At 39.6% G+C, this 27,887-nt stretch overlaps 1 protein-coding gene across 1 annotated transcript; it reads left to right on the forward strand.

Annotated features, from left to right (window-relative positions):
* Window positions 1-695: 695 nt before the first annotated feature.
* GDA (guanine deaminase) lies at window positions 696-27,137 on the forward strand (the record flags this gene model as incomplete). Its single annotated transcript, XM_082497424.1, is given in 15 exon segments — window positions 696-806; window positions 809-958; window positions 5,569-5,657; window positions 7,340-7,511; window positions 10,073-10,160; window positions 12,584-12,689; window positions 15,435-15,462; window positions 16,886-16,993; window positions 17,975-18,082; window positions 20,210-20,307; window positions 21,086-21,153; window positions 21,600-21,746; window positions 24,140-24,258; window positions 25,352-25,379; window positions 26,460-27,137. Coding segments are annotated over 15 exon segments (1,491 nt in total). The 3' UTR covers window positions 26,531-27,137.
* Between the last annotated feature and the right edge of the window lie 750 nt (window positions 27,138-27,887).

Consider the following 27,887-nt stretch of genomic DNA (forward strand, 5'->3'; position numbering starts at 1 on the left):
TTTTTTCAGTAGACCATGTCCACTGAACAAGGCACTTAGCTGCTACTTCTGGTAGTTCTGGGACCTCACCTGTCATCTATTTTCTACTCCTACACCCTACTAACGTGCAGTACAGGGGCCAAGGACTGCAGAGACAATCTGAGAGATCAATCTTGCAGCACTGAGTACAACAGAACAGGTGAAACAAAGCAGTAGCTGCCACCTCAAAACACACATTGAAAGTTTATAACATTTTCAAATTAGGTCTGTTCTTCAGAAAACTTCCAATAAATTTCAGACTGCTCCTGGCAGAGAGCAACAGGTTTCAAGCTGCTGGCAGCTTGTGGCAGAGCAGGGTTACGAGCTCAGCCTTTTGTAAATGGAACTTCTGAAAGTGGTTACAACCTTCAGGTGGGTCGCATAAGTTAGTTGCCAGGCGCCCGTAAAGTGTTGCCAGACAGCTCGTCGGATCTCTCACCGCTTCCCAGGACGTAACGAGGACCCCAAAAACCACCGGGTGCTGCTCCAGGCTTTTTGGGCCTCTTACACGCCGGAGGACCCACCCCTCGGGGGGCTGACGATTTCGGGCAGTGGGGGTCACCCCGGGCACCTCCCGGCGCCGGGGGAAGGGGAAGGGGGCGGCCCGGCCGCCCGCCCGCCCGCCCTCCCTCCGCCGAAACCACTCCCCGACGAGAAAGTCACCAGGGGGTGGGGAAATGGTGACAGCTCCAGGAAGCCGCCGCCGGCACCGGGAGACACCGAAGGGTGGCAGCCCGCTGGGTAGCAGCTCCCCACCGCCTCCGCCAGGGCGAAGCCAGCCCCGTCGGCGGCCACCAGCCCGCCCGCCGCCGCCGCCATGGGCTCCCCGCAGCGCCCGCCGCTCGCCCACGTCTTCAGGGGGACCTTCGTGCACTCCAGCGCCTCCGCGCCCATGGAGGTCCTCCACGGACACCTGCTGGGGGTCGACGACAGCGGGACGGTGAGCGCGGGGGGCGATGGAGGGGGTGTCGCGGGGGCGGCCGCGGCGATGCCCGCTCCGCACCGCGCCGCTCCGACGGGGCGGGGGTCTGCAGGTATCCCGCTCCCCCCCGGCGTCCCCCTGGCTTGGGGGTGAAAATGACCCTTTTGGGTCCCGAGTCGCGGTCCGGGGGTGGTGAGGGGCAGGGCCGCCTCCGCCGGTCGGTAGGGAGAAAGTGGAAAATTTTGGCACTCGGAGTAGCCGGTGCCTGTCGGCAAGAGGAAAGAGCCGCCGAGAAGGAATTTCGTGCCTGCAGGAGCTGGAGATAACTGGGATGGCGTGTTGTCTCCTTGGCACGAGTCTGCAGGTAGCCTAAATCAGTTCTTGAAGTGTGCTAAATGTTTCCGAAGCAGCAGCGTGCCTGGACCGGGCATTCTTCCAGGTTCTCTCAGTTTTCTTTCAGTTTCACAAGCGGGTTTTTCATTCTGTAAGTATCAAAATAATGGTTGTGAGTAATTGCAGTGTAACCCCTGTACTCGTGCACAGCCTTCCAAGGGAGGCTTTTTTTTTTCTCGTCACAGAAAAACCCATGGCATATACCTACGAAGCATGAGGAAGATGATGACGTTGGGCACGTTAGTGGTACAAGCCAAGTTTAAAACAAGCGTTGCACTTACTGATAACACAGGGTCGATTCTGGCAGGAAAGCTGTATCATTCCCTTAACAGTATCACAGGTGAAACTCAGTTGCACAATGCGCGTGCTGCAGCTAGACTGGTAATTTCTTATAGACTCAATAACATATACAGTACCCTTTATATAATTTAAAAAGGTCATTTTCTTTCTTGCTGCTAAATAACAGGCTTCAGTGCGTCAGGCTTCAGTAGCATTTGAAATCTGTGCAAAGCACGCTTTGAGCCTTTACAGTGTTTATTTTCTCTGTTCATACAGGTCCATGAGGGCCTGTTTCAAGACAGCTCTCTTACAGTTCTCGAGGAGTGTGGTGCAAGGCATAGCAAAGTCTATGAAAAGCTGTATTTTGATGTATGGGATGGGAATAAAAACTTACATAACTACGTATTGGCTGGTAGCAAGTAAAACCAATAGAACTGAATGAAAAAAGGGTTTAGTTTGTGTAACTCAGGTGCAGGAGGCAGAAACTCATACCCCATTCCCTTCTCTGGAATGCCAATTTCCAGAAAAGGGTCCCTACTTAGCATCCTTAGGAAATCAAGACCTTTAAGTGATTTTCTTGAAAAACAGGTACCTTAGTAAGCTATACCTAGGGATTTGTGCTCTCAGTCACTCTCTTCCCTTCTCCTAGTGAATAGGAATTCACTGGATGTTGTTTTCCTTGCATAAATTAGCACATTCCCATGCAGTTGTTTTAAAAAAAAAAAAATATTTTCCAGTAAAACACTGTTGTCCAAAAATAAAACTCCCACCGGAGTACAATAACAAGGACTTTAATTTTCTTCTCTTTTTAATGCAAATTCTTAACATTTTAATATTCCAGGGTGTGATAGAGCCTATTACTTATAACTTACCTCATGCAGAACTTCCACTGGATTCATGGAAGAGTTGGCTTTTCAAGGAGGACTTGGTGGTTAGAAAATTGCTTGCCTTTATCTCCATGTTTACACCAAAATTGTTTCAGTATTACTCCCAAAGAAGTAAGTTTAACTTCATAGGTATTGTTCTTTTGCCTCATGTTGCTGACTCTATCATGGAAGAAACTTGAATGGCCTCTGATGGGGTGAACAGATCAACTTTTGTGAACAACCAGGTCCTGTTCTCCAGAGTAAGTCCCTGGCTGTCCTCTGAGGGAAAGGAGCATACAAGGAGCGCCACAGAAGCACTGCCCAGACCCCCATTGCGCGTGGGGATGCTTGGCTGGTAAAGGCCACAGATGAAGTAGCAGCTCTCTGTGCTTTGCCTGTAGATGAAAAGGGAGCTTTAGCAAGGAGAACGCTGCTGTCAGGCATGACGACCCAAGTTATCTCTAAGTTAGCAAAATAAGGACTGTCTGTGTTTGAATGGTTTGCAGAGCAGTGTGGTACCAATCTTGAGTAATGGCAAATAGAAAGAGCAGTATTCCTCAGAGTAAAGAAAACAGAGACAGGTGCAAAAAGTGAGTTATCATTGAAATGTTGGTATAATTAACTTAGTTGAGTAGAATATTAATATGCATAGTTTAGCAGACCAGCTATGCATCGATGGAGGAGTTTTGGGCATCTCTTGGAATAAAAAAGGCCTGAGCTAGGCATCAGGGTACGTAGGTCTTAGATCCTCATCTTTGGGTCCTTTAGCCCCGTCACATGGGTGACACATCAGAACCGATCAAAGTGTTTCGGCACTGGTGTTAGCAGCTGTTTATCCTGCCTTTTGTGATAGAACTTTCCTAAAGTGCTGGTTGTTGTCCTTGACTTCCTTCTTTACAAGCTGAAGGTCTTAGTCTTGCCTGTGAACTTCTCTTGACTCTGTAGTGACTCTGCCATGGAGGTTTTTCTTGCTTTTACAGTGTTAAGGTCCAGAACTAATTTTATGGACCAGACCATTTTGGGACCTCAAAGACCTTAAAGAATTCAGTGTTAGAAAGGTGGCCAGAGCAAATGCATCCTAAAGGAATGGGGAACATCTCTTGGGTTACCAAGGAGTTCTGTTGGGAAGTTTGTTTGAAAAGAGTATAGATGTCTTGCTGATTCATCCATGGCCGCGTTTGACAATAATTGACCAGGTGTGAGGTTTAGGGTTGGTTTCATGTGTTCAGCTCCCTTGAAATATATTTTCTTCATTCTTCTGCGATTTAAGTGTTTTATTTATCTGCACCCTAACAGTATATAATAGCCACTTCTTTTCCATGGCAACGCCTGTTTCCAGAATTTGCCATCTGGTATTTCAGTATTTCATGTTTCTCTCTCTCTTTCCTTTTTTTTTTTTTTTTTTTCCAGCAGCTCTAACATTACTCATTCTGCATCCATTTTGACTTCAGCATCTGAGTGACATTTTCTTTATTGCTCATCAGAAATTTCAGTAGGTCTGTATTCTAAGCCCTCTGCAGATATATAGCTAATTAAGCTGGCTATATTCCTCTTTAGAAGAAGAGAGATGCTGCCTCATGTGAAGTATTAATGGACTACAATATTCTTGCAATTTTTGCTAGGGTGGTATTTATTTATATGGCATGATTTTAGTAGTGTGTTTTTTTTTTTTTTTCTGGCTAAAAATTTAAAACATCTGCTCTTTAGACAATGTCAATCATATCAGCCATATGTGCTTTTAAAAGACTAGGCAGCCAAAAACTTCTTGTCTACAATTTAGTAGCCTTTGCTTATTTTTCTCTATAGAAAAAATAGAAAATGCAAAAGGTAATGTCATACACATAAAAAAGGGGGCATGCAAATAACTGCTAAACAGTGCTTTATCGGTCCTCTTGATTTTCCTCCTAAGCTCCTTCCTATTGCCTTTTTACAACTATTTGATCATGCCTTTACATGTTTTTTTTTAATTGCTGCCTTAGAGACTGCTGTCATGAGGGTGGTGCAGGCCCTCAATGTGGGAACCTTCACAGGAGCAGAAGGATGCCGACAGCAGTAAGATTGCTCCCTTGAACTTAAGAGGAACAAGCTCTTATACCAAGGGGGTTTGAATGCCATGAGTTGGTTTCTATCAGAAACCGTGGTTTGGCAAGAATTCCTGAAAGCCCAGGACAGCCAGGCTTTGGCAGGTGGCAGGGTCCTCTACTCCGTCAGGCTTTGCGGAAACCCGTATCCTGCCTGGAGCCTGTAGGAGGCATTGCTGTTCCTAGACTCAAAACCCGCTCTTTGTTTCCTGGAGAGTTGTCGTGCCTATTATTGCCAGACCAGAGAATCGAAGAGCTGAGAATTCAGCTGCCAAGAGTCATGTTATAAATTAAAATACCACAGAATTTAAAAATAAGCAGAAAGTGTGCTAAAATTCTGACTTGGCAACAGAAACTCAGCAGCAGTAGAGTCGGTGTCCTCTAAGAGTCAAGTGGGGGTGAATTAGGCTCCAGATTGTAGGGTTTTTTTAAATAAACAAAGATCTTAGGCAAGCTTTTAGTCTGTTCTGGAAAATGAAAAGATTACCTGCATTTTTTCCCTCAAATTCTTTTCTCTTCCTAGGCACATACAAAATAAAAACAACCCCAACATTAACAACATGAGCAGAAAATTAGAAAACACTTAGCTCGGTGTCAATCAGTCCTAGGCAAAGCAATTAATTTGACCCCTCTGGTTTTGAATCCTGTAGCCACATTCCCGTTAGGCTGTCGCATACCTCCACAATGAACAACCGGTCTGCCAGCGTGGTGGTACATTACAGGAGTGCCAGCGGACACTGAAGCCTGTGTGGTTCTCCCTGTGTATTACTTGAGAAAGAATTAATTATTTTCATATAAGTTACAAAGAGGGTGTGGTTATTCACTGGATTGTGAGTAGGTATTTCAAAATCATGCTCGATAGTCAGGAGGAACAAGTATTTTACTGCAAACCTATTACCTTTGCAGTAAGTGCGTAAAATCTGTTTTAAGATATGCCTCATTTTGCTTTCACGTGAAGCTGATGCAGGATACAGGTTTAAAGTATCTAACTATGTTTTCTTTCTTTTAGATTGTGTTTTTGGAACAAACTGATCAGCAAGAGCAACTGTCTAAGAAGTGGGGTTTCAAAGCCTCTGACATCAGAGAACTGAGTAACCAGTATGTGTTTTGTTTAGATTAATGTCAGCAAATGCAGTTTATTCTCCGAGTGATGTAACGCGAGTCTCTGTGAATACATTTGGGCCAGGAGCATGTTAAACCCAATCTCATGGGCAAAACTCCCTTTCAGTTCTGTGAGAGCTCTTAACCCAAGAACCGCCTGTGAGCTGGATGGGAGTTGGAGGGTTGGACGGTCCGTGTGGTTTTTGCATTACTTGGTTTGGGACTGCAGCTGTGGCTGAATTGTGCTGGCTGGCTTACAGTGCACAGAACAAAACACCATATTTAGCTTTCATACATGACCTCTTCTGAGCTTACAGAAGTAAACGATGTTCTTTCTTGAGATTATATTTTATATCCATTTTGTTAGCAGTGGGCCATGACTAACTAGCTTGAAACTCTAGACTTAATAAATGTAGGTAACTCTAACACTGCAGATACGAAACTCAATTGCTTGGGCTTTGACACACCCTCTAATAGAAACTTAGAAGATTTAAACCTTCTAAACACAGAGCCTTGGATTTCTAACTGTATTGCAGCTAGAGCGTTTCTTTTTTCTTCAGCCAATGAAATCTCCCACCTTTCTGGTGAAATGAAATAGTTTTGGATTGCACCTGCTATGCTTTGCATGTAGCAGCACAACTGTAAATGACTTCTGGCTTAGAATCTAGAGCTGGAACATCGTTTTAGTGTTCAGTTGTTAAAAAATGTGTATGCTTTGTTGGATGGCTAATCATACAGAATATATGAGTCATCAGATGTTTTCTTCACTTGAAATAGCCTGAGGAAAACGGAAGGTGCTGGGAATGTGGTTCAGATTGAGACAGATCTTTCAGCATTTCTAGCATGCGGGAAAACAGGAAGAAGGGGAACTACAGAGAAGAAATCACTGTTCATTCAGTAGTCAGGGAGAAGGGAAGAGGAGTGAGAAAACTTTTAAACTGCATGGAGTTCCAGTGCAAAACATAATAATGATAGCAACTTCCTGGTAGTGTTGACATATTCATCCCTGTTACTGCATGAACACTACATGACAACAAACAATATTACAGTTCCATTGTAAATATGCGTTTCCTGTCAAGATATTGAGCAGAGATTTTTTTTACAAGTGTCTGTGTCTTCATTTGTAGACACAGTGGCTGTTCTTCCATTAAACCTTGAAATTCATTGATTGAATATATATAACAACACATATATAATGTAGAGGAAAACTGGGATATAGAAAGTTACAGTTTTGTAAATATAATCATCTGGCAGCTAGAGGCATTCCAAATATATCCATACTAGGAAGCAAAACTGTGCCCAAATCTTCTCTTTTTCCGGTGGATTCTATGGTGGAGTAGTTTTAGTTATTGTAAAGTCAGTTTGGCTTTATTTGTTGGTATTTAGTCCGGGTAAATATTAAATGTAATTGGATTCATCATGGTCTTATATTATTTTTCCCTCAGTTAGCTATATATAAGTCTGTGTAAAAGTTATTATTCAACTGTTTCATACCGTAAACTGAGAACGGGTAGAGGTGCAGTAGGAGCTGATAGACTGGTGCTGAAAGAGGAAGGTTAATCTGTACTTGCCATTTACTCTGGCGGATTTTGTTCAAACATACTGTTTAAAGCAGAACTACTTACTGCGGAAAATTTTGTGACATTTTGGACTATTATAATTGTCTTTTCTTTCCCTAGTGAATTCTTCATGCCAGGGATGGTTGATACACACATTCATGCCCCTCAGTATTCATTTACTGGCACAAGAGTAGATCTGCCTCTTATGCAGTGGTTGACTACCTACACATTCCCAACAGAAGCCAAATACAAAGACAGTGATTTTGCAGAAGAAGTGTACACCAGAGTTGTTGTAAGTACTGCAAATGTCATTTACTTACTGTGAAATATATGTACATTCTCAGAAGATCAGCAGAAATAGTGGAACACGTTTCAACGTCACGAAAACCAGATAAAACCAACAGTATAGCCACTGTTCTAATTGGCAGCCAAGATTGTCCCCTACTAGTTCTAGTCCTGTTCTGTTGTTGCTGATAAGAGAGTTCGTTTAATCACATGGTTAACAACGAACTTGTTTATTATCTTTGCTGATATCTGAGTACAACGACCAACATTTAAGAGTACTCTCAGAGGTGGTATAGTCAGCAGGAACTGACAACCTCAATGCAGAAATAACCAAGCATGGTAAAAAAAAAGTACTCAGAGGATATTTCCTTTTCTGCATAAAATGCCTCTGTTACGAAATTGTCTTCTGCAAATGCTACATGGAGATGCTTCTCACAGACAACAAATCTGGGGTGTTTTGGAGTAATTAAGGAAGACGTTTCTACAGCTGAGGTCCTTGTGGCAGGAATATCTTTCACTGCAAGGTCTTTAGATGAAGTCTGTCAATGGTATTGTGGCACAAAGAGGGAGACTGTTTGAGCTAGTCTGGTTCTGAGCAATATAAAAGCTTTGAGGTCAAATTCCACTTGATGAACAATAAGCAGCTAGGTCACGTTGCAGACTACTGATTCTGTCCTTTGACTGAAATGTATCCTTTAATATGTGGACTGAAATATCTTCAACAGATTGAATGATTTGGCCAGCATAAGTTGCCTTGCGTTTGTCTAATACTGTGACAACATGTGTTGTCAAAATAATAACATAGTGAATCTGAAATAAACAGTTATACTGTCCTTGCCACACGGAGTTTAAAAAAAAAAATTACATTCTGCCATCTGCCATAGTAAAAAAATGTAGGAGCAACTTGGTCATAAACTCTAGTGACAAGCACACATGCCTTCAGCTACTTAAAACATAGAGGTGATCTCACCTTCTAGCTGCTGCCTTGACATAGTCTTACTGTCTTCATCAGTTCAGACTGGGCGACATCTGCACAGCTAAAGTGCTCACAGTGCAAGGTGTTTAATAACATCACCTGGAAAATAACTGCCAGTGAGAGGTGGAAGTTAGTTGTAGGAGCTTTGACACAACGGTTAGGCTCTCCCCATGTGTATCAAATAGGACAAGGTCAGGAAAATGTCTTCACCCCTAAATGCCACAGAATACCAGTTGCTCTGCAATGTTTGATGGGGCTGGTAATAACCTTCAGCTATAGGACTATATAACCTTCAGAAATAGGACTAAACCTGCAGGGAACAGATATTTTTTTGTAAGTATCTTTGTACTGTTGGAGTTGTAATGAAAACATAGTGATTTTTTTCAAATTAAAATTCTGTTTCCAATAAGCACTTTCTATACTTGGTACAAGAAACAAATTAGGTGAAATTTGTCAGATTTTAACTGGAACATCCTCTGGTCCCTCAAATTTTAGGAAAGCCAATTCTTCATGTTTTGGAAACAGATGTTTTTAGATTTCATTTAACAATGATGTTAGGAGTCCAGAATTAGAGAATTCTGGGGTTTAGAAGCTAAGAAAGACTAAGGTAGTTTGTCTCTGTAATTGCATTCTTATTTTTGATACTCATTTTAGGAACCCTTAAAGACATACTTTTAATTATTTGCTTTAATTTGAAAGTTGTATAGAAAGGACAGAGCTTGTCTTAATGTTTGTCAAATAATTAGCTCTAGCCATTCTCAAAAGTTGCGTTGGATGTCCCACTTTCTAGCTCATTAAAAAAATAAAATAAAATTCTCAAATTACATTGTAGCCAGAATCCAAAAATGTAATTTAAACCTGTATGTTGGATGGGTAGTCAATATAGTATGCCTTAGTCCCAAGATCAAGTGAAGCTATAAATTTCAGCATGACTTAATGTAACTTCAAATGGCTCTTCATTTACTATTCTGTCCTCCAAATGTAATATGCACAGGTATCAACCACCCTCTCCTTTCAAATCGTGTAATTAAATAAATAATTAAATTATACTCTAAGCAGTTGTTCTCGGTTTACTTTTACCTTGAAGTTTGTTACTTCGTGCTCAGGGATAACAAAGAGGTTTTGTACATGAAAGCCTGGCTATTTTTCCCAGCCACACCAGGTGGCCAAATGAAAACCACTACTTTTTCCGAAAAGCCTTGCTTTGCTAATGTTAGGTAAACAGTGCTTCGCTGTGAAAATTGGAGAGCCTTTCAAAACTAGGAAATAACATAAATGACTGGTTGTTTGTATTTCTAAATACAGTCAGGATTCATTTCCAGTTTGAGTGAAGAAAATATAGACTAGTTTCTATGGGTTTAACTATTGTTAAAATCCTGTATGGATTTAGAGGAGGAATTTTTGTATTTATTAACACTGAGACTTAAAAAAGCTATTATGAAATTAAAGATCTATATTTTACCTTCCCACTCCACTGCACAATTTCACAATAACTAAATGTTCTTGCAGTTTGGAATCAGACTGCCTGTTCTGCATTTTGGCAGCTTGACTATTTTTTTTTCCAGACGGTTGAAACTGATTTCTTTTTATAGAGACGAACTCTAAAGAATGGAACGACTACAGCTTGCTACTTTGCAACAATTTACACAGATACTTCTCTTCTTCTTGCTGAAATTATAGGTAAGACTAACAGTGCGTTTTGAGGGATGTTACTCAGACTATGTTAGTTGAAGGAAATGGAGCTTAAGAGTTTTAGACTAGGTAGTGATCTGCCTTTCTACTAATTTGGTTTTTATTCGTCGTGTCTGTCATACCGTGTCCCCACAATCCACCCTAGTTACCCTTGTTCACTTAACCGCCTCTCTCCTACTGTTGTTTCTGCCAGTCTCTTCATTCCCAAATCAGCTGCTGGCTGAGCTTGAATTAGGTCTGCTGGAGTCGCTCTTCACCTGCAGTTCTCTGCTCTTTCTGGCCTTTTGCTATTTGAGGATTACCTGGACTTGAGTAAAGCCTTCGATGCTGTTCCCCACAGAATTCTCATGAAAAAAATGGCTACCCAAGGCTTGGATAGGCGTACACTGTGCTGGACCAAACACTGGCTGGATGGCCGGGCCCAGAGAGTGGTGGTGAATGGAGTTAAATTCAGTTGGCAGCCGGTCACAAGTGGTGTTCCACAGGGCCGTGTTGGGGCCACTTCTGTTTAATATCTTTATTAATGATCTCAACAAGGGGATTGAGAGCACCCTCAGTAAATTTGCATATGACACCAAGTTAGGTGGGAGTGTTGATCTGCTTGAGGGTAGGAGAGCTCTTCAGAGGGATCTGGACAGGCTGCATCGATGGGCTGAGGCCCATAGTATGAGGTTCAACAAGGCCAAGTGCCAAGTCCTGCACTTGGGCCACAACAATCCCATGCAACGCTACAGGATTGGGGAAGAGTGGCTGGAAAGCTGCCCAGCAGAAAAGGACCTGGGGGTTTTGATTGACAGCCAGCTGAACATGAGCCAGCAGTGTGCCCAGGTGGCCAAGAAGGCCAACATCATCCTGGCCTGCATCAGAAATAATGAAGCCAGGAGGGCTAGGGAAGCGATTGTTCCACTGTACTGGGCAATGGTGAGGCTGCACCTTGAGTACTGTGTTCAATTTTGGGCGCCGCAGTATAAGAAGGACATTGAGGTGCTGGAGCATGTCCAGAGAAGGGCAGCAAAGCTGGTGAAGGGTCTTGAGAATAAGTCTTACAAGGAGTGGCTGAGGGAACTGGGGTTGTTTAGTCTGAAGAAAAGGAGGCTGAGGGGAGACCGTATCACTCTCTACAACTACCTGAAAGGAGGTAGTAGAGAGGTGGACATTGGTCTCTTCTCCCAAGTTAAAATGGATAGGACAAGAGGAGATGGCGTCAAGTTGTGCCAGGGGAGGTTTAGGTCAGACATTAGGAAAAACTTCTACACTGAAAGGGTTATCAAAGACTGGAACAGGCTGTCCAAGGAAGTGGTTGAATCACCATCCTTGGAAGTATTTAAAAGCCATCTAGATATGGTGCTCAGGGACATGGTTTAGAAGTGGGCCTGGTAGAGTTAGATAACGGTTGGACTTGATGATCTTAAAGGTCTTTTCCAGCCATAGCAATTCTATGATTAAAGGGCTGAGTGACAAGAGGTGCAGTCAGTGCATTATTTTCCTGATACTCTGAAGTTTCAGTTAAGAATCAACATAAAAAATTTTCACACACCCTCCGAAACCAGAACAGTGAGAGCTGTGTCAGGATCTTATCCCTCCTTTCAGTTCACCGTTGCAAATGCCTGCTGTTTGAAAGTGTGATTCTTGCAGTATTTGTCAAGATTCAGCCAGCTCCCAAAGCAGAACAATTTAATGAGAATCTCAGTTTCCATCAAAAATTCCCTAGTCTTTCTGGTTTTGTAGGAAAACAAAACTTTGAAGCTGTTGTATTCAACAACTCGGACAGTAAAAGTGGCCAAAAAGAGATCTAATTTAGAAACATATTTAAAAGCTTAGAATTTAGTATTATATGCATTCCTTTTAAGTTTTACACATGAGTTCTGAGTGCTAGCATGGAAAAATCTCAAGAAAGAGGCTAGAAGTAACTCTGGTAATTTTCTCCATCCAGCTTCATGTGGGAGGAATGTTAGAAACCTCATTCCTTTCTCTTAAGGAGAGATGGTTTGCTGAGATCTTTGTGCCTTTTGTCCACTCAGGATAATCATCTACTACAGCTACTGTACTTTGAAGCTTGTGTTTCTTATCCTCTACTTCACAGCGGTCTTCTTCATATACTACCATTATAAATTCTGGTTGTGGTTAAACTACAGTAATCTAGTCCTCAATTATAACATTTATAAAGTTGGGTACTAATGTGGAAGAGGCAAACTCCTATTTAAAAGTTTTAGTTTTTTTTCTCTCTCTTCTTTACCCTTACAAGTCACATGCATTGTCCCAACTTAAAGATAAGAAAAGAGCATAAATTCTGTTTATCTTATGTGAAGCTGGCTAGGGTGGAATTTACTATTTTGATTTCAGTACAGGCTTTGATAGCAGTTTTTGAGAACCAGTGGTTCTGAGTTGTATATTCTTATGCATCTCAACAGATAAATTTGGTCAACGAGCATTTGTTGGAAAAGTCTGCATGGATATGAATGACAGTGTGCCACACTACAAAGAGATTACTGCTGACTCTGTCCAAGAGACAGAAAGGTAAGGTGATTGATGGCACAACCTTAAGAAGTAAGACTTTTTCATACATCTGAAAAGTGAATATAAAAATGACTAAGAACTTACAGGTGTAAATTTATTAGGACCAGTTTTTTTTCTGCCAACAATATTGTTTCCGATAGTTCTGGCAATTCCCTCATACCCAGTTGCTGCACAGACCAAGCAGCTTCTCTCTAGCTCTTCCAAAGAAAGGGAGAAGCTACAGCTCTGGCTTTGGTGAGGATATGTGTATGTTGTCTGTTTTCTGCCTCCTCCTTTCCCTTCACACCTCTGCGTGTGGAGATGATGTGACCTGACATGGGATAGTGGGGTGGCAATCAGTTCCTTTGCCCTCATAAACTTCTGAGCTATTTCCTTCCCCCGTTTAGGATAAAGTTTTATTCAAGTTGCAGGACTCAGCTTTCATATACCCAATTTTAAGCACGCTGTGGTTCTCCTCTCCTCCAGCATAGCACCAGTGAAATTACTCTGACTTACAGCTGAGAGAATGAAGGGGAATCAAATCAAAGAAATGTACATGGCGGAGGGGACCCAAGACTGGAGTATGTCTGAGGCTGTCTGAGGCTTCCCATGTCTTTTGCATCCATGCTCAGAAAATGCTTAAGCAGACATACAGCTTTTCTCATGGGACTATTTATTTACTTGTATAAATGTTTCAAATATCATGCTGAAAGAGAAAATACCTAACAGTAATATAAATGTCTGATGGCCTTTGTGTGAAGTTGCTACCTTGTTTTTGCAAATCCTGCTAGAAGAGTACCAATAAAAGTTAGAAGTGGTCATGGATTTCTAATGGTGTTTATATTTAAAGACATTTTTAAGACATGTAGCACTCTACTAACATTTGTTTTCCTTCACATAAATCCCCATTTTTCATAATACAGTGTGAGTCCTGCTGAATGTGGCAGAACTTCCAGTTCTGGAATTTTTAAGGCTTCAGAATGATCTAAATATAGCTTCCTTTTAAATACCTATCTTGTTGTGCCTCCAACTCCCATATCATGTGATTGTGTTAATAACAAATGTTACTCAGTTTTGGATGAGAGTGTGCCACATATACTCCAGAGCTGTCTAGAGAAGAGAGCTGTGTGCTCATCGGCGTGAATTGGGAATACTTACCTCATCATTTGCAGAAGGATGAAAAAGCTCTTCCTTTAAGAGTGCAACCTTTTTTTTTTTTTCTTAAGAACCTAAGAAATGTGATCTGTCACATTGTCAGAAAATGTATTACACTGGTTTCAGTTCTTTACAGTTAACCTCCTGTAATATTTATATTGTATGCATGGAAATAATATACAATTCCAAGGGCTTTGTATATTAAATCTAAATTCAAGTCAAGAATTTGAATCTACCCTTCTCCGGCAAAGAGGGTTGAACAAGAAGTTAGGGAGCTGGATTCTAGAATATGTTATATGCTACTAATAGTTGTGGTCATCTGGAAAGAGGAGTTCTGCTGCTGCAGAAAGCAGTGGTTTGAACCTGAGCTTCTTTCCTCATAGAAAAGTACATAAGCCAACAAAGCATAGGGTATTTCAGTTTTGAAAAAATGCTGACAATGTTCAAAGAGTGTGAAAAAGGATGAAAACAGCCATCTGGAGGTTTTGGATTATCACCTGAGAGTTGTACTCAAGTTACAGTTTCTGCTCCAGTGAATATTTTATTATTGTATCAGGTGAATCAGTAAGAGGAGAGACAAAAAGACGAAACCTAATTCACATTGCATTTTGGATCTCACCGTTAGACAACAGTGGGCTCAAACTCCTTTGGTCATTGCAGAAGTTTAGCTTAGGTCTCTCTCTCTTCCAACTGGTGATCTAGCACTAGCTTCAGTGTTGTGAATCTAGCCTCCAGCATTATTTTCTTTTCCATCTGAAGATATTTGATAAATTTAATTCAATGTTTGTTGTGACGTGTTTTTCTGAATATAAACTATGACATAAAAATTCACAGAGATCCTGTGCAGAACCCACCTCAAACTGGCTTTTGGAAATTATTTGCATACACTCATATTTGCATGTGAGTTTTCAAAGAATTTCTTCCCTGCAAAGTCAGAGGAAGTTTTATTTGCTCATCTGCGTTATCCATATTGATTGCTCAGGGTTTTTTGTAGAGGTCCCTGAGGTAGCTTATTTTATTTAACAAAGTAGGTAAATCTATACTGTATTTTCCATAAGGTAGATAATCTATATGCTAACATTAATATAAGCATTATCCAGAAAATCAAGGGTCCTTTAAGTCAATGTGGACATATGCAACTACTGTGAGTGAGGTATGACATGTTGCAGCATCTTTTAAAAATAGGATTTTAAATAATAGAATATATTTAATGCTGTAATTTAAATTCATGGACAAATTTAAGTGTTGTTTTTTCTCTAGTGTTGCAGCCGTAGCTTATAATTATGTTTTCAATGAATTTAATGTAACCTGTATTTGGTTTTCAGTGAGAACTCAGAGTAATTACCACGTGTCTAATGTTAATTATTGCAAATTAAAAAAATTCTGCATATTCAGGGTCAAATCCACAGCTAGCATAATTTGGTGTGACTATCCTGAATCCATTCTGTTGCTTCTTTTTATTTCATCTGAGAATCTAGCCCACCTTTCTGTAAAAAATTGATCTATGGTGGAAACGCTTAATAGTGTATCTAAGTAAATATTTTCTATATTTTTCATAATTTATAACATGGATGAAAGATTTATAACAGATTTTTTTCTACCCTTTTTCAGGTTTGTTAAAGAACTGCTGGAAAGGAAAGTAAGTAGAATTCTCCTTTGTATTTGCTTCTGTGTTCAGAAGATGCTGTGTTAATATGTGAAATAGTTAATCCCTCTGACAAACTGCTGGCTTAGTGACAAATCAATAATATACATCTTTCTGTGTAGTTTACAGATATCATCAGTCTGAAAAATGTTCTGCTAGCGATGTTGTTGAGAAATAGACTTGTAGCAGTGTAAATTCAGTTTTCTGTGGTCAGAGCACAGCAGAGTAATGTTCTGTGCGTGTTCTCTATTGACTTTAAAATATTTGGCTTCCTAGAATGGACAATTTTCTGTTAAAGAAAGGTGGAAGTCAGTCAATCACTCTGTGGTATATAAATAGACTAGTAAAAGAAGTTCTCATCAGCAGAAATCAGTGTTTTTACAGTACAGTCACTAATCCATTACTAAATTATTATTTTGGGTCAGCATATGTCTTCCAGTGTGTTTCTAAAGAAATTCAGGTTTACAATCGAGAGCTAAAGCTAGAGGTTTACACTCCAATATTACAAGCTGGCATACTTCTCTTATCAGCCTTTTGCTTTCGTTGGCTTAATTTGTTGACATTTTGAGTCAACAATATACTCAAGAACAGGTGCCTAGAGTTTAATGCCTGAATCATATGTATTAGTAGAGTATATTGGCTAATCTGCAGAAGTACTGAGCTCCCTGTATTTGGGAGGTGGTCTAAGAAACTGCAAACCAAATTATCATATACTGTCTTCTAGTGGTGCCATGTGCACAGCTATTGCCTGTGACTGAGGACAGAGTTGCGGTGCCGTTTTCTGTTCTTGAAGAAAGTTTTAATCCAGAAGCACAAAGTGTAACGTAAACATCTGTAGCTCTAGTCTTGGTGTCTTCTCCACTGTTTCCTACTGCATAACGTATCTGGTGCTACCACCAATTTTCCTCTCTAGGGAGTATAGGGACAATTTGTTGCTATCATGAGTTGAGAAGACCAAACAAGAAAAGGGCTTTGGTTTTACAGACCTCTGCAGTTTTGCATCATTAGGTCTTTGGTATTCACATAAGTAGGACTCAGAAAAACGCCCAGTCGTTCATCTGACTTACTTCTCATAATGCATACTGGACTGTCAGCAAATACGAAAAAGCATGCAGTGCTTCTGAAGTCTGGTAAAATCTCAGTGACTCGATGAAGGAGTTCTAGTGAAAATAACTTATTTACTAAGGTACATTAAAACTTCTCAGCAAAAAAAAATAATAAAATGATTCTCTATTTCTGTGGTAAAAATTTCTAATAAAAATTAGGAAATTACTATATGGTTTAATTCGAGTTGGCAAGGATGCAGTAAGCAATAAGCAATGGAGACAAAATGTTATTGCTGTGTAAATGCTTGTCTTAATTATGGTTACTGATATATAGACATAGAATCCCAAGCATGTCTTTTTAATAATTTCAGTATCCAAGGGTCCAACCTGTAATAACCCCCCGCTTTGGCCCTTCCTGCACAGAGGATTTGCTGTGTGCACTTGGCGATTTAGCACAGGCTCGTGATCTCCATGTACAGGTAAGCTCCGAAAGCTCTGTATACAATTTAAATAGTTTGGATAGATGGCATACAGACCAGGGAGTTCTCATAATTTCAGCAAAACACTTAAACCACACTATTACCTTGGAGCCTGTCTTTTAAATTCCTGTGAAATTATTAACGGTACTCTGAAAGAACACTGTGACCTGCACAGGAAATGAGAAGGCTCATGGCTGGAAGGATGCACAATTTAACAAGCCCCAGCACGTGGTCAATAGGAGACCAGCACCCAGTATCGTAGGTTAGAGCAACCTTTGGGTTGCTAAGGGTTGGTCTCCCTAGTCCAAGGTTGTCACGTCTGTCTGTCTGCCTTCTGCTGTTTCCGTATAGAGTAGATTTCAGTAGACAAAAGAAATGCTTATCTTTGTGTCTTATTTAATATTAGTGCAGCTGTAGGATTTCCAGTGTGATGAAGTTTCTGCATTCAAAAAATACATCTTTTAAAGCTATGCTACATTAGGATTTTTTGGCATTACGAAGTAGGCATTTTGAAAATATATGTTCCAATGAGAGTACAGGAGGCTCAGCTTTTTATCAGAGACCAGGAATTAATCAGCCCATCTGAAGATACACGGAGCAGCTAACTATATGTTGCCCTGATCCCAAGGTCCACTCTGTGGTAGGCTGGTTCTCTTTTTTACCTCAGAGTCATATGGTGGGGGTTTTTTATTATTTTAACATTTGCCAAATACCAAGTGGGCTGTTATGTCACCAAGCTACTGGGACAGACTGTCCTTGCGTACCGTCTCATACCACTTTTAAAGGAACAAATGGAGCTGCTCTTTGGGGTCCTAGGGACCTCTCCGCTGAAAAGGGAAGCCCAAGGACTAGATCTAACTTGGCTTTACAAGTACTAGTTTCTATCATTGTATGTTTAGCACCATTAGGCTGCTCAGAAAGTTGTAATGTCAGCTTTAATGCTGTTTAAAGCACCCATTGCTATATATTTTCTTTTTGCAGAGTCACATAAGTGAGAATGAAGAAGAACTCAAACTTGTGGAGAACATGTTTCCTGCCTACCAGAATTACACTGAATTGTATGATAAAAACAAGCTGCTTACCAGCAAGGTAGATGCATAAAAACTTCCACAGCATAGCCTGGATTTGTCCACATAGAGAATACGATGGATAAGTGTAGTTACCTGACAAGTTTGTATTGTTTTGTCAAGGCCAGTGACATCCTGGAGAAAGTTGATAGATTTTATGTTCTCTGTTGCACAGGTGTTAGTCAACGTGTTGGAACTTTAGACAAGCCCACACTTTTTTCCTAAGCATTTTAGGAGAGATGAACAATAAAGGTATTTTATGCTCCCTGATCCATTTTCCAAGGGCTCCAAAGAGAATCGGGGCAGTGGGATCAGAAGGAGACTAGGTAAAGCTGGTATTGTAGGAGCTGGTAACTCTTGGGCAGTACCCAGTTATCCTTATATTGCAATGTTCTTGCACGCTGGTTTTGCCTGAAGATTTGTTCTGTGGTGTTATGCCAGGACCCACTTTATTTTTTGGCAGTTTCCTACAGAAAAGCAGCTTGTCCCGTTGCGTTCTGTGTGTGAACCTCGCATACAGACAGGTATACTTCACCATTCCAACTATCCAAACGCACTCTCATCTCGTTAGCTGGTTTTACCAGGTATTGAGAGGCACAGTGGCCTAAAGCTTTGTGCTGGTGAGACAACTGCAAGCAGATCTGACACCAGCCCACACTAAGTACAGGTTGGAGCGCCAGGGCTCCGCCAGGGTAGCGGAGAGCCCATGCAAGAGTGAATATGAACAGCCTAATTACAGTCAGAGTGCTTAAACACCAGTCAAATTGATTTAAAATTTTAGGAGAGAATTTTCAGAGGCACAAGGGAACTCCTTGGGAATTAGCATTGAACTCCCATTTCTGTCTTCGAAAACCTACCCCAGTAAATTATTTATTTACAGTCCTTTTTATCTGAGAAATCAATACGGACTACTTAAGGATGTACACAGTATTAACTTTTATTTTCTTGCACAGTCCTATGCGTGCTGATTTGTTGCATCAGTGTACTAAAGAGTATATTGATGCTGCAAAAACATACGTCTTAATTCTCTCAGACTCTTACATGCACAGCACTGAAAATAGTCACTGAAAATCAGGGTTATCAGTGCTTTCTGGCACCAGGCTCCTGATTGTTTGGGGAAGCATTCTGCGAAACACAAGCAAAACAAAATTGCAGACATTCACCCCTCCCCAACCACCAAAACCAAGACACCAATTTTTAAAAAAATGTTTTAAAAGTGTGTTTTTCAGAACTGTGGCTGAAATAATTCCTTTTTTTTTTTAAAAAGAAGTACAGATCAGCAGAGATATGGTTCAGCAGCTACCGTAAGTGTGTCCTTAAATTAAGATGTGGCTATTGTCATTGCATTTTCAGTTATATTTGAGCTTGAGGAGCAGAGAAGGCAAGGGTACAGTGCTATTATTAGGAGATGCTCAGTGGAAACAGTCCCTGTGCAATTCTCATTTTTATCAGCACATTGCAAGGCCTGACAGAGCTCTTGCTCTTCTCTTTGAGTGGGCATTTGGCATATAAGGTAGTTCCAAGTACATTTGTCTGGGAATAATTGGTTTATGTCCTATTGAACGATACTATCCTATACTTCTACATTTTGTGTACACTGCTTGTGAACTTATTTTTAAAATTTTAAAATCAGCTGTGTAGGCCAAGAAAGAAAAGTCAGTAATCAGTTGCATAACAAATTAGATTGTTTTGATTAAAGAACATTCTATATATATTTCTAGCTGGTGCAAACCTTTAGAGAGAGAATGGGAAACATGCTAAGACTACATACATCTTCCATTGTATGTGACATACTCCTAGCCCCGTTACTTAATGCCTGTGCTAGCGATGAAATATAAATCATAAGATTACTACAGTGCTAGGGCAACTAGGGGAATTCTTGCTTTTGTTTCTTGAAGCTCTTAGGTCACAGCAGTCACTGCAAGAGTCAGCACCCTATCTTCTTACATTAATAAATGAAGAAAAGCTGATGGAGTGATACATCAGGCGTGCTGAAGTTAATGAGAGTTTCTCTCCTCTTGATTTCAAGGGTGTCATTCAAGAAGTGTATAATTTTCCTTGATGGTAACCAGTGTCCTTTTGGATAAAAAATCACAGGCACTGAAGTAAATGCAATATTGAGTAAACTGGTGATTCTGTTTTTCTTTAGACAGTGATGGCTCATGCCTGTTATCTTTCTGAAGAAGAGCTGAAACTTTTTAGTCTTCGTGGAGCTGCAATTTCCCATTGCCCCAATTCTAATTTTTCGTAAGTTAAAAAAAAAAAAGAAAAGAAAAAAAGAACCGTGTACAATTAAATAAAGATGATGTTCATATAGTACCTTGAGTCCAGCCTACCATTGCAAGGCTATGTATATGATACCCCATTACACCAGAAGTGACATACTGGATTGAGAACGACCATTCATTGTCCACTTCTGAATGGTACGCTGTGGACTGACTTGTGGTCTTTCAGTATAGTCATATAAAAATACTTCTTTTTTTAAACTTTATTTCTTTTGACTGTTCTATCAATGGCAGATTCAGGCCATCTCCCTTCCCCCTGATGTATGCATATGTTTTGGGGAAATGGGAATGGGCTATATATAGTCTTCTTTCTATTAAGCAGAAATGAGATGCCATATGGTATTCGGCCAGGATGCTGTACTGAATGTTAACAGTCATTTTGCCTTTAACGTAATCAATATCTTGTTTGTGATGACTTATTGGCACTCATGAAATTACCTCCTGTCTTCTGGAACATACTTTACATCATATTTGTATTTTTTCACAGATATATTGAGAGCTCGTTTTCAGCAGATAACTGTAAAACTATGGGAGTTTTTAATTGAGAAAAACTGCCTTTGGTTTTAGTGGTTAAACCCAAGCTTTCAGATGTGTGAATGCAAATGCTTCATCCCAGTTTAATAAACCCAATCTATTGCACACGTTCTGCGAGCCTTTGTCACGAACCTGCTCTGCAGCCCTACTCTTCCTGAACTTTCTCTGCACGTATCACACAGAACACGTTTCTTCTCCCAATCCAGGTTGCGCAGCGGTGTCTTAAATGTGCAAAAGGTCCTGAAACACAACGTGAAGCTTGGCCTTGGTACAGGTTAGTAGTTTGCTGTAAAAATGGTTACTTTTGGGAACCATAGGGAGATACAAAAACACGCCTACTTGCTATTTAAAAGTCAGCATGTCTCCAACTTATGGACCTGCTTTTTTTCCCCACTACTTCTAGAGTAATGAAGTTTAGAGTAGTGAAATCTAGAGCAGGCACCAGAAATGAATGAAGAGAGTTTTGTTCCTGTCATGAGAGTAAACAGGGCTTGAACAACAACTTTTCAGGCTTCTGTTATTATGTGTTGTGTTCTATTTACCTGACTTTGTATGTGAGAGCACCTTTATCAGGAATTACACATTCAGAGAGAGCGATGAGCAGTAAAACTTTCTGTGTTTATGACATCTGCCACTTCATAGCATTTAATTAAAGCTCATAGAAATTTAACCCAGATAATTATTCCTAAAGCTTGTTTCTAAGAGTCTGATCCCTTCTAGATGTTGCGGGTGGATATTCAGCTTCTATGCTTGATGCCATCAGGAAAACAATGATGGCGTCTAATAGCCTTCAGATCAATAAAGTGAATGAAACAGGACTAACTCTTGAAGAAGTTTTTCAACTAGCCACTCTAGGAGGAAGCCAAGGTAAGAAGAAATTTCTTTAGTATGCACGCAGAGAACTACAGCTCTTTTTGATGTATGTCTCCCTGTCTTTAAAAGGAGGTTGAATTCACAGATTTTCTGGTGCCAGAGTGAAGTCTAAAATGGTGTCTGGAGGACTGAGATATCTTTCAGTCTCTCATACCCATACTGGGCTCATTAGCGAAGAGTATTTGTATTCATATTGAGAGTTTATAATAGACTCTTAATGATTTTTCAGGGTTGTACGTTTTCTTTGCAAATTTCCTCAGACTTCTTAATCATTTCTGCTTGTATGTTTATCACACCAATTGGAAAGACTTTGTTTTCTCAGCAACCAACGTTTAGAGAAAAAGCTGTGCAATTACTACAAAATTATGCATCCTGTTTGTCATCAGTTTCTAATTTTGTTTCTGCTTTTTGAACTCTCAGTGTGGCAGTTTGTCACTGCCTTTCCAGCAAATCAAAACATCATGCAAATCACTCCTCAGTCAGAGAAAAGCACAGAGTTTGAACAGGATATGCACCATGGTTGTTTAAGACACGGTTGCATCTGCAGAATATAGTCATATAGTTTATCAGTTATTCTGGTTCACTGGCATGTTTTGTCATGATCAGTATGCTCACACTGATTTATACAATTAGCAAAGTTTTAGTGGAACTTGTATGATTTAGCAGAGAGCAAACCCACTCATAAGTAAAAATTTATCACTATTTCAGTTAGCAGAAATGAGCTCAGTACCTGCAGAAGGACTGGTCCCAGGTCTTTTCAGTGTAACTTTTTTGTAGTTGTCAGAAAACACCATTGGGAACTATTAACGGAAGTTTGAAAGTTGTAATGAAAATGACATCACACAGGTCTTCTCAGGACTGTATTTGAATTTCTGGAGATTGTAATGGGGAAATAGAGAAGACAGAAAATGGGCAGGAGACAAAAAAGGAGAGATCTTTTTCCCCACAATATATACTGTTCTCATAAAAGGTGAGAATTATTAGCTGAGGTACATATGGGAAAACTTAGAAAAATCCCGAACTCGTATGTGGTTCCCCTTCCCCGATACTCTGTCGCTTGTTTTGCCTGAGTTCTTAGGTTTACTTAGTAATGTGTTTATTGTATATATTGATTTTGAGCTGTTTTATCCTTACTGAATCACTTTCAAGGGTAGCATATAAGTTACTTGTACAATCTTCCAGGAGTCTGGACAAGTACAGTTGGCAGAAATTTGCATGAGTGATTCTTGGTTGCAATAATTTGCTTTGCTGAGACTCCTAAACACTTGTCCCCCTCTTGCGTTTAATCTAAAAATTGCATTCTGCTCACAAACCTGGAGGAGTATGAGATCATTTTAGTTGAAACTGGTAGGTAGTCAAAATGTTTCAGCATTTGGAGGATTTTAAACATCTTTAAGGTATTGTGAAGTTCTAGCCACACACAAACTTAAGTGAAGGCTGAAGTTTCTGTCAGACAGGAGCAATCTGAAAGCAAATTGGAAACAAGTGAACAAATTATTTGCAGATATTATCCCTTTTGATAACTTAGTTTAACTCCAGTGTATACACAGGTACTTTATACAACTTAAAACTAGCCTAAATAATTTCCAAGGCCTCTCTTTAGGTATTTAGCCCTTTAGGTATATTAGCCCTTGCAAGCACCCAGTTACTGAAGATGAAGCTGTAGATTTTCAGTGCTTGTGGAACTGAGGACCAGTTATTGTAATGAAGCTTTGAAATAAAAAGTAGACCACAAGAAAAATCTTACAGGTGGGTATGAGACCTTCAGATCTGGCTGTGATTTTTTTCCCACACTGTATTGTTCTTTGTTCCTGCTAATTGCCCTTAGTTATGGTCTCTGCTCACGTCTTTTATTATCATATTGTTATCTGTTACTCTTGTAATAGGTCTATACAACCTGTCAAAGTTTAAACAATTAAATCTAATACTGCCTTAGTAAAGTGAGTATTATTGTATACTTTACTGTTTCTCTGACTTCATTTCATTACCCTTTTTGGAGCTTTAAGGTTTTCACAATGTAAAGGGTAGTTATTCCACTTTAAAGAGTTGGTGGCCTATACATCAGATCTGCAATGACACAAAATCAATGGAGAACATTCAAGGAACAAAAATCAAAAGAGAGGTTCAAATTGTTTTTCACATTTCTTTTACCCTCAGCAGATGCCCTTCAGAAATTCACAAAAATATACATGTTTTTACTGAGAAGTTTCTTATGAGCTCAGATGCTTACATACTTACAGTTGAATTTGCTTTCATGTTTTTCCTTGTAATCATCTAAATTCTTGTAGTTTTTCTTATGAACATCTCAATTAAGTCGCCAGGTGCTTCCATGTGGTGGAAGGAGGCTTGCATTGAAGATCTGTTTGTGAGCTTATTTTCTTCCTCAGCTCTAGGACTAGATGACGTGATTGGAAACTTTGAGGTCGGCAAAGAATTCGATGCACTGCTAATCAACACGAAGGCTTCAGACAGCCCTTTTGACTTGTTCTCTGCTGATAATTTCGAGGTAATCCGAACAGGATTAACGATCCAGAAAATTACTGGAAGTGGTGTGGGGAAGGTCTGTGATACAGCCAGGATAAATCTCTTGAGAGTTATTCCAGTAACAGGAATCGGGGGTACTACACCACTGCCGTCTGTGTTTCAGCCCAAGAGGTTCAGTGGTTTGGGGTTTTTTTTTTTAGAATCTTGGTGTCCTCAGTGACGGTCCCATATCCCCATGAGCAAAAATGCATGTTTTATTAGCCCAAGCTGACAATTAGAGTTAGCTATTTCCAGTGACAAACGGCAGCCAAGAAAAAGCAATTTAGTTTTAGTTAATACGTTGAGTTCAAACTCCAAAGTGGCAGCCTGTTCCCAGATAAAGGCTAGGTTGCATTGACTGCACTGCTATTGTAAATTTAAGAACTCAAGACAGCTAATTTGAGTTGAAAGCACGGTTTTCACGTACGCATATAAGCAATATTGGCATTACACAATGGGCACACCTTCTCATACAAAAACCTTTTATGATTAAAAAAGGTAATGAACAACAGTTACTTGAATTTACTGATGTGGCCAGACTCGCTATCGACATCTCTATTCTGAATGTCACCATTTACTTAGAAATGCAGGTATAAATCGTGAGGTAATTGTTCCTTAACCTGTTTCAGGCACAATAATCTGGATTAGATTAAATTCTTTAATTTTTAAATCGTCTTCCTAATTCAAATAATTCTGGAAAAGAAACATTTTCCCATTCAAGTCTAAACCTTTTTAGCTAAGTTAGCAGTTCTTAGGGCTTTAAAAATGGTTACAATTTTGTCTTATTTTTCAATAAGTAAATGAGTTGGAGAACTTTAAAAAAGAGGAAGGGGAGATATTGTGTTTTAGGCATATATTTGTTTATACTGTCAAACTTGTGCACTTTTCTTCCTGAGACATACAGCCTCCTTACTGAAAGTTTTGTATGAGAAAATGTGTAGATTAAATTCTGATTTTACTGTTGGTAGGATTATTTGGGAAAACTGTTTTTGTCAATTCTTTCAAGCTTCAAATAATTATGATCTGGGGTTGCAGATACTGCTTTCTGAATTTGGTTTTCTCCCATTTTTTTATAGGACACTCTACAGAAGTTCCTGTATCTGGGTATGTTCTGATTCTCAGCCCACATAAAATTCTCTTGTTGTTTCATACATAAAAAATTGCCTAAATTAATGTAGAGGTTAATAATAAATTTATTTATACATATTTAAATATACATTTGCTTACATTAATTAAATATATTTATTTACATTATATGTAAACATAAATCTGTCTATTATTCACTGTTATTATTTACTATTATTATTATTTACTGTTATTTAGTAATATTAATATTTATTTAATTAAATATACATTTACTTGCATTTATTAATATTTATTTATAAATACTGAGTAATAATTAAGTGGTTTAACTTTTGTTCTTTAGGACATAGTTAAGTAGTCAGTTTACATTATCAGATGCACCAAGTTTGTCAGATTTATTACCACACCTATCTTTATCTATAGTATGAGCTAAATCATATTTCGCAGTAACATAACACTGACATGCTCATCACCAGTTCAGCTCAGAAGGACTTCTGCAGACCGGTTGCCATTGTGTTTTTTTTTTTAACCCCCAACCGAAAAATGTGGCCTTTAAAACAAACAAAGCCCAACCCAAACCATCCCACCCCCCTAAGAGAATAGATATTCTTTATAGGGCGCATTCTGGACTGAGAGCTGTGCTGCCATTATATTGTTGTGCGGAGATAACTGGTATTGTCTCTGGCCACATTTGTGTCATGCTCTCATTAGGCTTTTGCCTTTTTGAGATGGTGGCTGAGGCCAACCATCTTTACTGCTGCTTGGTACCTGAGCTAGTTCAGATACTGTGCAACAATGTGTTTTCTGTACAGATATACAGTATTTTCAGGGTTTGCATCTATTAAATATATAGAAAACCCATGACACCATTGCAGCAGCCGAATGCTATGTTTGTTTCTTAAAAAATGCATGGGTAGTGTAAACACCCATTGATCTTTGTGGTAGCCCTGACTATTTCTCTCCAAATAAACTTTCTGTCCTTGGAAACGGTCACTGCAAATGATGTAATCCAAAACTGATCTTGTGGATTGCATAATTTTCATTAATTTAATCAGTGCATGAATTTATGTGCATATCTCTGTTTTGACCATGTTATTTCAGGTGATGATCGGAATATTTCTGAAGTGTATGTGGCTGGAAAGCAAGTGGTTCCTTTTTCAAGTTCAGTATAAATCCATTTCTCTTTTGCAAAATACTCCGCTGACCATTCTGCATCTGGTTTGGAAAAGATTGATTGAACACAGTGCCTGATCATCAGGAATAACACCTCATTTTTGTTTAATGTTTTAAAACTTACAAACATCAGAGATTTTGTTAGACCTGTCAAGAATTACTTTACCAAAATTTTCACAGTTCTAGAGGAAACGGATATTTAAATTCGTATGTAAAAATAGCATGTGTGCATTGATAAGGGGATTTGGTAAATATTTTAATTAAAGAAGACACCTGCAGTTCTTTTTAATAATAGTGTAGGAAGCATTACGAAAAGCAATGAGGCTGTCATTGTCTATAACGCATCTGAATTTAAAAAAAAATCCAGTGCTAGTAAATTGATTTTGCAGGTAATGAATATCACGGAAGAATGCAATTTCCATAATGTTGTCACCAAGCATGGAAAAATCAGTGACATTTTGGGGCACTTAGAACATTTTTCAGTTTTGTTCAGGAGCTTATTTTTTTTAAAAGTAATTATTTAATTTAAAACATTATTTTTTTTTAAGGGAAATTAAACAAGAAGCGTGTATTTATAAATAAATAAGGGCCCTTACTATCAAAGAATTCAGATTTGTCATTCATAGTCAGACAGAAGTGAGCTGGTGGCAGAACCAAATAAGAAACGGGGCATTAGTCACAGGCAGACGGGCTGGGAGAGCGGAAGGGCTGCATTGTTCGGGGATGCTGTCAGCTGAAACTGCATTTCTGCAGATTTTGTTCCTGAGTCTGGAAGTGGTCAGCCTGATCTTCCACCCGCTCCATTGAATTACCTTCAGCTGAGCAACAGCTGAATGCAACTTGTGTTAAATTAGGAGTAGACACTAAGATACCTGAGCGGGCTACTCGATGGCAAACAAATGAAGAGGTTTTTCTGGGCTAGAGCGAGCGCTTCATCTAATTCAGACTCCAGCAGAACCTTCCCAAGCTCATTTGCTTCTGACTGTTCAGGCAGGATGATAGGACATCCCTTCTCCTTTCTGTAAGGGAAGTGAGTGGGTTTTAAAAAAGAACAAGAGAAATGAGCTATTTATGGCCATTACCACCTTTGACTTAAGGTGGAAATAGTCACTGGAAAAAGTAGCCTGGCTTTAATGTGCTCTTTTGTGTCTTTCAACATGGCAACCATAATTCCAGCCTTGTACAATTCCAGGTAAAAAATGTGCCCTTTTCGTTTTGCAAATCTGTGCAATTTTCTTTCTTTAAAAAACCATATTTCCCTACTTTTCATCAGAGACCCTTTTTCAGAGATGCTTTTTTTTTTTTTTTTTCAAGATTAGTTTGAGAAGGGGGTTGCTTCTTGTTTCTTTACTATGT

Source organism: Vanellus vanellus (assembly GCF_965231255.1).
Source record: "Vanellus vanellus genome assembly, chromosome: Z".
In the NCBI taxonomy this organism is placed as follows: domain Eukaryota; kingdom Metazoa; phylum Chordata; class Aves; order Charadriiformes; family Charadriidae; genus Vanellus; species Vanellus vanellus.